The sequence below is a fragment of the Numenius arquata genome, chromosome Z (assembly GCF_964106895.1).
Source record: "Numenius arquata chromosome Z, bNumArq3.hap1.1, whole genome shotgun sequence".
Classification (NCBI taxonomy): domain Eukaryota; kingdom Metazoa; phylum Chordata; class Aves; order Charadriiformes; family Scolopacidae; genus Numenius; species Numenius arquata.
The window spans coordinates 20,289,679-20,302,964 of NC_133616.1; the positions used below are offsets into that span (position 1 = coordinate 20,289,679).

The 13,286-nt window shown below is 44.8% G+C and overlaps 1 protein-coding gene across 1 annotated transcript in view; it reads left to right on the plus strand.

Moving 5' to 3' along the window:
* Nucleotides 1-3,469: 3,469 nt before the first annotated feature.
* MAP3K1 (mitogen-activated protein kinase kinase kinase 1) overlaps nt 3,470-13,286 on the plus strand; it is a 56,458-nt gene continuing 46,641 nt past the window's right edge. The window contains exon 1 of the mRNA XM_074166038.1: nt 3,470-4,061. Within this exon, the coding sequence (XP_074022139.1) occupies nt 3,580-4,061 (482 nt within the window). The 5' untranslated portion in view covers nt 3,470-3,579. The remainder of the gene's footprint in view (nt 4,062-13,286) is intronic.

The window sequence follows — 13,286 nt, forward strand, 5'->3', positions numbered from 1 at the left end:
ATGGGGAGAATCTAGTTTGTATACAGTCTTAAAGCACTTTTTGCATGTTTAGTCAAGACCAGAAGCTATGGACTGTGTTATCTCTCATATTTTTTCTGTTTGTGGATGATGATGCCTAGGTTATGTATTCAGGGGCACGGCAGATTCCTATCTCTAGCATGTTGAAAATTGTTGGTTATTCATGACACTGTTACAGGTTTTGTGCAACAAGGAAACTCCTTGGCTTGCAAAAACTTAGTGTGTTCCCAAACAGAAGTTTCTTTGTGTACAACAGTTGATGTTCCAAATGTTGCACGATGCTAATTTGAGGCCAAAGGCTTCTGTTTCATAACAAAGCCTGGGTGCCACTACTTATGACTTAGGGGAAACAGGCCCACTGAAAACTGCTAAAAGCCTTGTGTTACCCTCCAGAGCTGCATTTTAGATAGACTGAGAAATAATCTCTGCAAGAGGCAAACGAGTATCTTTCTGAGTTCTTCTGTAAGTTTTATACTTTCTACAATCAGGTCAACTCACATTGATTAAGTGCAAAAGGATTTTTAAGAGCAGATTACAAGAAAACACAAATGTCAGTCAGCATGTTCAATTACTGATTTCAGAATTTAGTACATCTAGTAGAGCCTCTATATTGTGCATAAATCTATGTTGCCTTCAGGCATTGCATCACCTACCATTCTGGAGTGAGCCATGGCAGGTGTTTTCTTGTTTGCTACTGTGCTGGCCTGGTCAAAGCAGAGTGGAGAAACATCCATTTGAAACAATAAGGTGAATATAAGGATCATAGGCAAAAATGTAATTTATTAGAGTTAAATTTCAGCCAATAATCAGGGGATAAACAGCCCTTATAAGGCATGCCATATATTGGTTAATGACTACATAGTGAGGTTTTTCCACGTTCCATCCTACCCGAAAGTAACTCAAAACCTTGATAGTGCTTGCCTTAATCAAAAGGCAAATTCGCGCCTTAAAAGGGATGGTGACAGCACTTGTCCGTGCTTAATTATTTCTTACACTGGTGCCTCCCACTGACCCTGGATTTCATGTTTTGCCTCGTTCTTAGCTGCTTTCCAGAAAGCATTTCACCTCAGTGCACATGCACATTCCTCAGTACCCCATTGCCACTCTGACATTTTGCCTTGAATTTCCCAAGTTTCCTTCTTCTTTGAGCCTTGTTGGAGCCCTGGCACTCTGGGAGAGGTGTCCCCTAGGATTCTGTCAGACTGAAAGGGTGTGTATGTGCTCTTATCCCCTAGATTTGTTTGAGATTTGTTTTTTCTTTTCTATGCCCTTCTCTAACCAGTTGTATTCAAAGCTATATTCCTTCTCCATGTGACAAGTGTTTAGTAAATTCACAAAGCTGGTTTACATTTCTGTTTAGAATACTTTAAAAACATAGTGTTTGGGTGGGTTTTTTTCTGTGAATGTGATTTTATGGCAGAGAGGAATATTCAAAAAGATATAATAGGGCATTGTTTGTTGGGGTTTTTTCCTATTGAAGACTAGAGGATCCTGTGTACATGCAGGTTACACTGCCAACAACTGGTAATAATTTGAGTTAATTTCAACCATTTGCTTCAGAATTTGCATGAAACTAATCTCCTGCTGCTTCTACAAAGGACATACTTTGCTCTGTTCTTTGCTGCATTTAGTAACATCCTCACTTTGACAACAAGGCTTGGTTTAGGAATCTTCCAGAAAACTGTCCCCAGTTTATAGTAAAGGTTTTAAATAAGTGTAAAATACTATCTTTAAGAAATTCAGAATTAATTCACCTTTAAATGTACAACCCTGAGTTGTAGATTACAAGAATATTTAGATGACCTGCTTATCTATCTCAAAGGTACACTATTTACAAGATGACAATTAATGCAACTCACTTTCTCACAGCATCCTTCACTGAAAACCTTCACAAGGGTAGTTACAGTGAGGGATCTTGACAGACCATCTACGTGATTCACTTTGTGTGACCTTGAGGCCACCTGCATACTGATACTATTCTGCAATTATATGGAGTGCAAACAGTCTCCTTGGGGCTTGTGGTCTTGCAAGTCTAGAGGGAAAGGCCTCTTCTAGTCTGGTCATCACAGCCTTCAGCAAAGACCCTACATTTAGGTCAGCATCTGATCACACATGTAAGGCAAGAAAGAATCTGCTTCTCTTAGGAGATAATTTTCACTCAACTAGTATTTCAGGTCAAAGCAGTGATCCCAGCAAAGTGACTGTACTAATAATCATTGTCAAGATACTTGGTTAATGTTACACTTGGGGGGATCCATAGCGAATTCTGAGAAATAAGCCTAAAATATTCAGCTAAAGAAAAGTGCTTTGGACCCTGTGACCTCTACTGTATGCAAAATCACACCATCCCGAAAACAACCAGGTACGCCTAGCAACATTTAGTTTTCCTTTCCTCATCTCAGATTAAATCAGCATTCAAATCGGCAGGCTTGTTTAACTGCAGCAAAACAGCACCTTTCTGACAGCAACGCACACCCATCTGTTCTTGCAAAGTTTTAAGTCCCTTCTCACCAGCTCGGAGGTTGAAAGCGAAAACACCCAATTGTGGTTGGGTGGAAATCTAGACCAAGAGAAAATTTTACTTGGACCTCCCCAGGGTTCTGGTCATGTGATGTCTCCTGCCTTTCTTCCCCCTCCCAGTCCCTCGGGAAACAGCCGCAGCGGTAGGTATATGTGGCAGGCTATAATCTAAACTAAATGTGTGTATGTACGTATGCGCTTGTGGAAACGGGTGCGCTCCGGCCAGACATTAACGATTCTAAGTAGTTTCCAGACATGGAAAAGTATCTGAGGAGGAGTGGAGCGGCGCCTGCCAAGTGAGGGCAGCCCGGGGAAGGACGCGCGAAGGCTGCGAGCAAGGATGTGCTTTGAATTCCGTGCTAACCCCAGAGAGGAGTGAGCAGGTAAGATGGGGCGCAGCAGCGACTGACTCCCCGGCGGTTCGCTGCGGCGCTGGTACTTAAACCCCTCCTCGCCCCCCCTCCTCGCCCCTCGGCCGGCTCCAGGGGAGGAAAGTTTTGGGAGCGCCGAGGAGAGGGCGCACACGGACGGGGTGCTGCGAGCTGGGACGCGGCGGCGGCCAGACTTTCGGGGAGGTGTTCCCCGCGCCTCAGCTCCTCACAGGGCGGCGGCTGTGCGCGCCGGAGCCCCCGCCGCTCTCCCACACCCTGGGGGGACGTAGGGGTCCTGCCCCCACCCAGCGCCACCGCCGCCTCCCGGGCCCGGCCACCCGGCGACGGAGAGGAGGGGACGGGACGGGTTCGGTCCCGGCCCTGCCCCTGAGGAGCGGCGGCTGCGGGCGCGGCTGCCTCCAACCGCCAACACCTGCGCGTGGGCGGGCGGGCGGGGCGGGGCGCCGCGCGGCCCCGCCCCCACCGCACCTACAGGCCTCCCGCCCCGCCCTTCACCGCCCGCCGCCGCCAATCCGCACTCGCCTCCCGCCCCTCCCTCCCTACGCCGTTTGCGCAGGCAGCGCCGTTTCCGCAGCTGGGCCGGAGCGCTGGCTTTCCCCCCTTCTCTCCCCCCCGATCCGCCGCAGCCCGATGTGACCCGCCAGAGAAAATGGCGGCGGCGGCGGGGAATCGCACCTCGTCGTCGGGATTATCCTCGGGCGGCGGCGCGGAGGCGGCCGCCGCCGCCGCCTGCGGGAGCCTGAAGAGCGGCGCGGCGGCGGCAGGGAGCAGTGGCGGCGGCAGCGGCGGGGGGCTCCCGCGGGAGGCGGGCGGCGGCTGCCGGGAGCAGCGCTCTGACTGGAGACGGAAGCAGCTGCGCAAAGTGCGGAGCGTGGAGCTGGACCGGCTGCCCGAGGCGCCCCTCTTCCTCGCCGCCGCCCCGGCCGCCTCCTCCTCCTCCTCCTCCTCTTCGCCGGAGCCCCCTGAGACGCTGCTGCTCCACCACCTGCCCGGGCCGCCGCGCTCCAGCCCCGCCAGCCCTGCTGCCTCCCCCAGCCGCTGCGCCGAGCTCCTGGAGCCGCTGCCGGCGGGGAGCCCGGCGGGGACCGACCCCGCCGCCGAGCGGAGGATGGAGCCGTCCCCCCCCGGGAGGTGAGGGGATGCCGGGGAGTGGGGTGGGCAGGGCTCGACCTCGGGCGGCGGCGGGTGACAGCGGCGGGGCTCTTCCCTTGGGGTGGGCTCCGGCGCCCCGTACCCGCCCTGCGGGCGCCCGGCCGCCGCTTGGCCGCGGGCCGGCAGCGGATGCGGGGGTGGCGGGCGGCAGCGCTGGGGCGCGGCGGGCAGCCCTCGCCCGCCGTCCGGCCTTCCCCCGGGTGCCTGGGGGGCACCTGGTGCGGGGGTGAGGGAGGGGCGGCCCGGCCCGGCGGGGACGCCCCGCAGCTGTCAGCGGTGCCGGGCTGCGCGGGCCCGGCGGCCGGGTGTGTGTGCGGGCGGTGCTTTTGTGTTTAACTTCTGCCGGAGTCCCCGAGAGCTTTGAAGGGTGAGTTCGGGGGGGCGGCGGGGGCCGGGGTCGGCGGTGCGGGGCGAGCGGAGTCCCCCGGCCCGGCCCGCAGCCCGGTGGGGTCGGGCGGTGGCTCTGCCCCCGCTGCGGGGGCTCACCCAGCACCTGGCCGCTCCCGGCACGGTCCTGGCAGTTTGCTGCACAAAATTGAGTAATTTTTTTTATTTTTTATTTTAAAGGACTTCTCCAAAGTCTAAATTCCAATTTGCAGCATGGTGTTATTGCAGAACAGATTTCTTTAATTCTTACTAAGGGAAGGGGGAAAGACTTTCCAAGTCTTTTTCCAAGAGAAAGTAATTTTGTGGCAGCTTAGTCTAGGTGATAGATTTCAGTGGTTTCATTTAGTGCCCTGATGTTCGTACCTCATATTTGCCTTCTGTGTGTATTACTTGATAAGTCCGGTTTCTTGAGGTTTTACGGAACTGCCCATGTTCTTGCCTTTTTGACATCTGTAGAAGTGTTTGGGATGAAAGCGAAGTCATGCCCGTGGTGAAGCAGTTTAAGTACTTCAGAGCACATTTCAGCTTTACCGTGCACTTGCTAGGTCTAACTGGTATGTGTGTGGGAAGGCACTACAGTAGTGATGGTGTAATTTTGATGTGAAGTTGACAATTTCATATTGATTTCTTTTGTATATGATATGGACTGTGAAGTTTAGGTTTATTTAAACCTCATAAGAAATCCAGTTCCAGTTTGGGCACATGACTTGCATATTCTTTTTAGTTATGTCTTATGTCAGTTAAACCTCAAGGATATTTTTTAAAGATTGACTTATCTTTGGACTACTGTAATAAGAACTGTTTTCTAGACCAATGTCCTGTTTATGCGAATTCTCAGCAATTCAGATGGATTTTGGTCTATTTCAAGGGCAGCATAAAAATACTCGGCACGGTGTGGTCGTAACAGATAAGAAATACCTCTATACTTACAGCAGGATTGGTGGGAAATCTTAAGTGTTTTTTTTGGGGGGGATAATGTATGAATTTATCAAGTACCTTGTTTTTTATGACTCTTGGCACTATCTTTGCCTCTATGAAGTACTGAGATTATAGTACTGTATCTCGTAATGTGATTGTAACCAGCTTCACGACTTTCAAGGAAAATAAAGAATCAGTGTCAGGATACCTTTAAAACAGCTCCAAGACTCATCGTGATAGCAGGTGTGAGTTAGGCTTCTATTAGAGATTCAGGAAGGTTAATATATGCCACATCAATACTGGAACACTGAATCCGCCCCGGCTAGTCAGTTTCACAGCAGCAATGACAGAGCTCTGGAATTTTTTTCCTTTCACATGGACAAGTTTTGCTTACTTTTAAGTACCTGCATTTGGACAAGTCAGTGTTTTGAGTGTGTGTACAAGTTAAGATCCTTCTCCTAAATGCTCTCTGATAGTCGACTAGGAATGTTAACGAATCATAGAAAATACTAAATGTCAAGTGCTTTTCTCTTTAGTATTTTTAGTGAGATAGTTTACTTTGGATTTATCATAAGTACGGTTGAAAATACACGGCAATGTTAATAGTGATGGTTCTTCAGAAATATCCTATAAATGCTCATGTAGAGTATCTTGGTAATTCTGTATGTCATGTTACCAGTAAGACACGTTAGACAAAGTACAACTTTGTCAGGCAGTATCAGGAATTTAAAACATGTCTCTGCATTTACTGTAATATTAATTGACTTGTTCTAGCTGAAGGAGAGAGGTTAATTTGTATGTGAGTAACAGTTAGCGTATTACATATTAAACTTGTGTGTGCAGCTGTTGCCCAGACATTTATTAAGAGGCAAACTGAAGGACATAATCAAAATAATGTATTATGTAGATGTTTTCTATTCTGTTTTTAAATACAGTAGTTGTATTTTCCTTAAGGATGTACTGTTAAAAGATACTGTGCTTGCTCCAAAGTCCCCCTATCAGGCTCTTTGGTATTACAGTTACTTTCTTTTTAAATAGATTTTCTGTTTATGCTGGGAGACCTGCATGAGGCTCAGAATGAAGCAGAGAAAGGAAATTGACTCTGCTGTTAATTCCTAAATGTAAATATTACCTTTTTTTCTTTAATCTCTGGAGCATTCTGCTTGTCACGTCAGTAAAGCAAATATTTTCACTAAAAGCTCTGAACATTGTAAGCGATCTTTTTATGTCACTGTAAGAGTAGGAGGGAGTTGTTTTTTTAGGAAATGTGGCTTCAACATAAAGTGCTTCAGACCTCTTATCCCGTATCTGCACTGGCAGAATGTTGATTTGATTTATATAAAAAGATCTGAACAGTCAGTTCAGTGATAACTGTAGTATGATTTCTTGTGACTTGAGGGAAATCCATGAAGGCAAAATGCACCTCCTTCTCTGCAACCTTAACAATGTTCTTTTAAAAAATTAAGACCCTTTAAGTGACATTTATTTATGTCTGAAATTGGTGTAGGTGACTTATTACATACCCAAGTGCAGGATTAGTTATTCTGCCACAACCATGTTTTTATAAACATGAAAAGCAGGAAATGGTGCAATTCAACTGCTTAAATAAGAAACCAAATTTTCTGCTTCCAGTTTGAGCTGGATACTGCTGTGAAAGAAAATTCACTGCCTACCTCTTCTGTGCTCTGTGGCTTGAGAGTACTTTTGGAAGAGGGTCACCCTCTACCGTGTCTGATTTTTATCACTCTTAGTTATTGCAAGTGGTAGGGTTCTGCTTAAATGGTCTGATCCGGTATGGCAGTTTCTTTGTTCCTATGCAAAGTAAATAGATTGTAACTAACTAATCTGGAGCTTTCTGTCTCATTGGATTTAGTGATACTAAAGGTTCAGTCTCCACTGTCACTCAGTGGCGTCTCAGTGCAATACCTGCGTGTAGACATGTGCAATTGTGCCTTAGCCAAAGGTCAAACATGCAGAGTACAAGACTTGAAGAACAGTTTTTCCTTCTGAATGATGGGATTGAACTCCACGAGACATTTTAGTGCGCTAATGCATTTGTTGTCATTCGAAGTTGGAGTAAAAGTAATGGTGCAGCTGTGCAAAAGTTTGTCCTGGTGCAGGAGAGGATGGGGCAGGAGTCGAAACAAGCGGCTGAGGTGACTTTAGGCGTAGATATAAAGTCTCTTTTAGGCTATTTAAAAATTAGTTCAGTATTTAAAAAAATTTTTTTTTTTTTCCTCATTAACACTTCAACAGCTGGAGGCAGCAACACCCCTTCTCACGCAAGGAATGGGGCTAAAAGCAAAGAAATAATCCTCTGGACATCGGTTCCTTAGGAATGCTTCTATTGGCTTTCGCTGGCTTCCAGTATTGGTGAAACTTGTCTTAAGCTTGTTTAAAATAGAAATTATACGTTGCTGTGTAGCAGTTCTTTAAACAAACTTGTAAAGCTAGTTTTCAGCAGCAGTGGTGATAAGAGAACAGGACCTGGTTTGAGTTCTGAGTTTCTAATGCTAATCTCAGTGTTCTCAGAGAAGTCTCTGCAAAGACCCAAGGGCGGTCTTATTTTACTCTTTATCTGCTCTGCTCTCACCTAAAGCTCTAAAATTACAGCTCATTATTTGGCTTGAGGCAAAGTGAACAGAAAGCCTTTAAGAGGGCTTCATTACTTGTCTCTAGGTGACTAGGAGAACTTGGGTAAGTGGAAAGTTGCTTTCTGTTGCTTCCCTCCCTTCTTATCTTTACCCGGAGGCTGAGTGTGTTGCCTGCAGGATGCTTCTGATTTCCTGTCTCACCGTGCTGCAGAACTGGAGAATCCTGCTCGGTGATGAAAAGCCTTGATTATTTTTTTCCTATAAGATGTGTTGGGGGGGTGGGGAGGGGAAGGATTATGTTTTAAGGTTTCTTTGTTTATTTCTTGGTTTGTGGTTTTGGGGTTGGTTTTTTTTGGTTTTTGTTGGTGGGGATTTTTGTTTTGATTTGTTTTTTTTGAAGGTCAGTTTTGTTGTATCTTGGCTGAAAAATATCCTGAAAAAACAGCAGCTCTATTTACTTGATACTTAAGAATCATTTGAAATGTGGAATTGTTTACCTTCTGTGTGAAAACTGATTAATTACTTTTCAACTTGTCTTAATAAAAGCTCTCAATTTTGCTCAGAAATGTCCAACTTTTTGATAGCGCTCAGCATCTGATAACTAAGGATTTGAAGGTGTTTGCAAAAAGTGTAGGGTTTTATATCTTTAAACATAGAATGTCAATGAGTATTCCTGTTTCTCTGCTATGAGATTAAAATGGAATTTAAGTCAGTCTACCTGTATTTTACACTGGCTCTATATATTTCTTTTGTGCTCCTGAAGTGTAAATTATTTGCATCATTCATGGAAATATAATCTAATACTATTTGTTCTCATCTCTCTTGTCCTAATATTCTGTTTTATAGTGGAATGGATGCTAATATACTTATTACACTGAGTGACTTAAATTCTTCCTTAGTATTTCTCACCAGTAGATTTCACGCTGCTGTTGATATGCAGCTCCTTGTAACTTACCCAGAGTCACTGTGGAAGGTGGGAGTAGAGTGCTGGAAAAATGAGTTGTGTCTGCTAGATCACACTGACATCTGATCACATCTGACGTTTTATTTTCTGAGCTCTTTCCCATCCCTTTTTTGACCATCCAGTCATCTTGCTTTTGAGAAAACTGAAGTGAGTCTTTGCTCAGCTGTCAGCAATGATGATCTGGTCCTTTTGTGAGCTGGTAGTTAACCATCAAAGGTATGCAACTAATACTCCTTCTTTTGGCCCACAGATAGGCATTTCATTTCTGTAGTTACTTCTCTCAAATACCTTGAGGACTTTTTGTATGTCCTGTATGACCATCGTGCTTGTATCTTCAGGGTTGTTCTTTTCAGATACTGAAAGGACTTGACGTAAATATTTTTAAATGTTGCAGGAAGAAAATCTGATTTGTGATAATACCAAATTGAGAAACAGTTTTTGTTTTTTAAACAAATTCAGTGTTGCCTCCCATCCTATGGCCAATAAATGCCTGCAGAATTTTATCTTAGTAATTCCATTACCTTTGGGTAGTTTTTAACTGTACTGCATCTGGAGAGGCATACAAAATACAAATATCTGAAATGTGTGGTGAAACTTGCAGTGACCTCTAGTTTGCATTTCATGCAAAATTATTTATTGAGCTTGTCAGGTTAATACACTCTAGCAGGCAAGTGTTTCTTTATTGTTGTGGTTAAGAAAATATTCTAATGGCTTTGAATTATGACAGTACCTTAATTTTGGTTGCTGAATATATATTTTGAAAATTCATGTGTAGTCAGTGACACTTTTCTAAGTTTATCAACATTTTATACTTTTTTTTTTACTTTCTCCATGTTTTTAGACTGAAGAGTTGCCAGGTATGATACTAATATTCCTTTCAATTTTTTTCCTCTACTTGCAAGTTTTAGCTTTACCACCAGATATGTAATCAGTATCTTAAATGTTTCTATAAAATACATCTGAAATGTTTTCACTAGAGTAAATGCCTAGCCTATGATTAAAGACTTGTTTGCTTAATGTAAGAAAATATTGTAGTTGTGACTAGCATGGAAGCTCACTGAAACAGTGCTAATGTGTTATTAAAAATTTCAGATCTACCATATTAAGGATTCATATTGCTTATTAATTTTGTTGGATTATTCATATGAATAAAACATAGGTGATGGCTCCTATAGTTGTGTAAAGTTCTTAGGCAGTTCAGACTTGAAATGGAAATGTGAAGATTTTGACACTGTCTCCCATAACATACTCATAGGTAAGCTTAGGAAGTGTGGGTTAGACAAGAGGACAGTGAGGTGGATTGAGAACTGCCCGAGTGGCAGAGCTCAGAGGGTTGTGATCAGTGGTGAAGACTCCAGCTGAGGCTTGTAGCTACTGGTGTTCCCCAGGGGTTCGTACTGGGTCCAGTCTTGTTCAACATAGTCATCAGTGACCTGGGATGAGGGGACAGAGTGTACCCTCAGCAAGTTTGCTGATGACACAAAACTGGGAGGGGTGGCTGACACACCAGAAGGCTGTGCTGCCATACAGCGAGACCTGGACAGGCTAAGAGTTGGGCAGAGAGGAATTTAATGAAGCTCAACAAGGGCAGGTGTAGGGTGCTGCACCGGGGCAGGAATAACTCCATGTACCGGTATAGATTAGGGTCTGACCCACTGGAAAGCAGCTCTGCAGAGAGGGACCTTGGAGTCCTGGTGGACAACATGAGGCAATAATGTGCCCCTGTGGCCAAGACGACCGATGGTCTCCTGAGGTACATTAAAAAGAGCATGGCCAGAAGGTCAAGGACAGTCATCCTCCCCCTCTACTCTGCCCTGGTGAGGCCTTATCTGGAGTACTGTGTCCAGTTCTGGGCTCCCCAGTTCAAGAAGGACAGGGAACTACTGGAAAGAACCCAGTGGAGGGCTACAAAGATGACCAAGGGAAAGGAGCACCTCTTTTATGAGGAAAGGGTGAGAGACCTGGGTCTGTTTAGCCTGGAGAAGAGAAGACTGAGAGGGGATCTCATCAATGCTTATAAATATCTAAAGGGTGGGCATCAGGAAGATGGGACCACGCTCTTCTCAGTGGTGCCCAGTGACAGGACAAGGGGCAATGGACACAAGCTGGAACACAGGAAGTTCCATCTCAACATGCAGAAAAACTTCTTTACTGTGAGAGTGACAGAGCACTGGAACAGGCTGCCCAGAGATGTTTTGGAGTCTCCTTCTCTGGAGATATTCAAAACCCTCCTGGATGCGTTCCTGTCCAGCCTACTCTGGGTGAACCTTCTTTGGCAGGGGGATTGGACTAGATGATCTCCAGAGGTTCCTTTCAACTCTTACCATTCTGTGATTCTGTGAACAGCTGTTTTTTAAATGGAGTGGAGCTGGATGGAGTTTCTCCTAAAACTATAATAATATGCTTAAGCTTAATTTTTTGAAGTTATTTCAATAATGTCTGCACGTGGTTGTGGAAAATGAGCTCTTCTGCAAATATAGAACACAAATACTTCGGGCTTTTAACTGTAAGTTCTGTATTTGTTTTTAGTGAATAGCTCAATACAGAAGGTTTCCTGATCTCTGCAGGCACGTGAAATGCCTCAACCTATAGAAAGCACCAGGGCACTGGGACTTCTATTAGGTTTTGCATGGTAAGAGTGGAAACTAGTTCTTCTGGTTCTTCTGTTCTGGCAAACACAACCAGGCTCTTTGTTGCCTGCCCTGCAGTGGTGGCTGCTGGTTTCTGGCCAGGTCACTGTAACCAGCAGATCTAGGTTTCTCTTTGAACCTCCAAGTTTAGGGCCAGGGTGTCCTGCACTGGTACATTCAGCATTGTTCACACCTTCTTCAAATATCTTCCTAAAATTAACTGAGTTCCAGTTTTTTTTTTTTCCCTGTCAAGAATTTACTCTAAGTTGCAATTGCATGTTTCTTATCCCTCCCAGAGGCTCTTGGGAGGAAGAGCAGGGATACGTGGGGAAGAGGTCTTAAAGACATGCAGATTGTTTTAAGCCAGTATTACAGGAAGATGGAGGAGAAGGAGCTCCCTCCCCCCTGCCCCGGCCTTGTGTACAAGAAGCCGTGAAATGAAACTCCTTAAGCCATGCAGACCTCTGGCAGAGAACAGTGCAGATAGCCTTCAAGGTTGTCATTTCAGAAGCGCATCGTGCCAAACTGATACAGAAGGGATTGGATGACTGATCTGTTTGGTTTCTCTCACTGTGAAGATTGACATGCAGACTGACACTCAGACTGCCTTTTTTGTGAGAAGGCTGCAGATAATCCACATCAGGGAACTGAGTAATAAAGTATTTTTGATTAATATGTCTTCCATCTGTGCAAAGTTGTAAGGTGCTTTCATGTGTAAGGATGTGTTTGGTATTGTAAACCAACATACTCTGATAACCTCAGCAAGCTGAGTGAGGAGAAATATTAATGATTGGCCACGTGTTTGATTTAAATGATACAGGGCAATTTAGAATTGCTGCAGTGGGTTACAGAGGTGTAATGCCTGACTCTAGCTTTTGGCCTCTGCTGCAGGTCAGCATGCCTCCATTCAAGTGGTTATTGCTGCCACTCATTTCAGCTATATTGTTGGTAGTGGCAGATTCAATTCTTGAAAAGAAAGGTTTTTTCTTGTATAGGTACTTCAAAGCCAGATGGACCCAAGTGACTCTCTTGGGGATGGTAAACACAGGGAAAAGGGTTAGAAAGCAGCAGATCAGTAAACTAAGCAAACTGAAAGAAAAAAAGAATAATTGTCACAAGACTTTGAAAGTTGCCCTGTGAGATGTCTGTGAGAAAGGTCTTGATGGCATCTCATTCAAATGCTTACTGTCTGTACCAGTGTTAGTAACTGTCCTTGGCTGTTACTCTTGGGATACTCTATGAGTTTACTAACAACATCACAAACCGTTGTGAAAACTCTGGCATTTCTCAGAAATGTACCGTCTTTAACCAAATCTTTCCCCTGTTTTCTCTAATGATATTGAACTATGGAAACTGTTTAATGTTCATATTTCTAAATTGATTTGGACTGTAATTATACTCAGTCTTGAAAGTACATTATTCACTTTGAAAATGCTGAAGTATAGATTAGCTCTTTAGAAGGTGATGTATATGTGATAAGAGGAATGGTGTTACATATCTTCAGTTTTGTCTTTGAGCATGTGGTTAAGTTCCAGCATGTTCAGGTACAATAGTAAACCATCTTGTCCTGCTAAATATGCTGAAGTATATAATTCCTCCTAGTATCTCAGCAGAAAATTAGTATGCTCTACTGTTAGCTTGTTCTGACCTGCTTCGAGCTGCACGTCTGTGGCAGTATTTTTTACAGTTCTGCTGCTAGTGAGGATGCCCA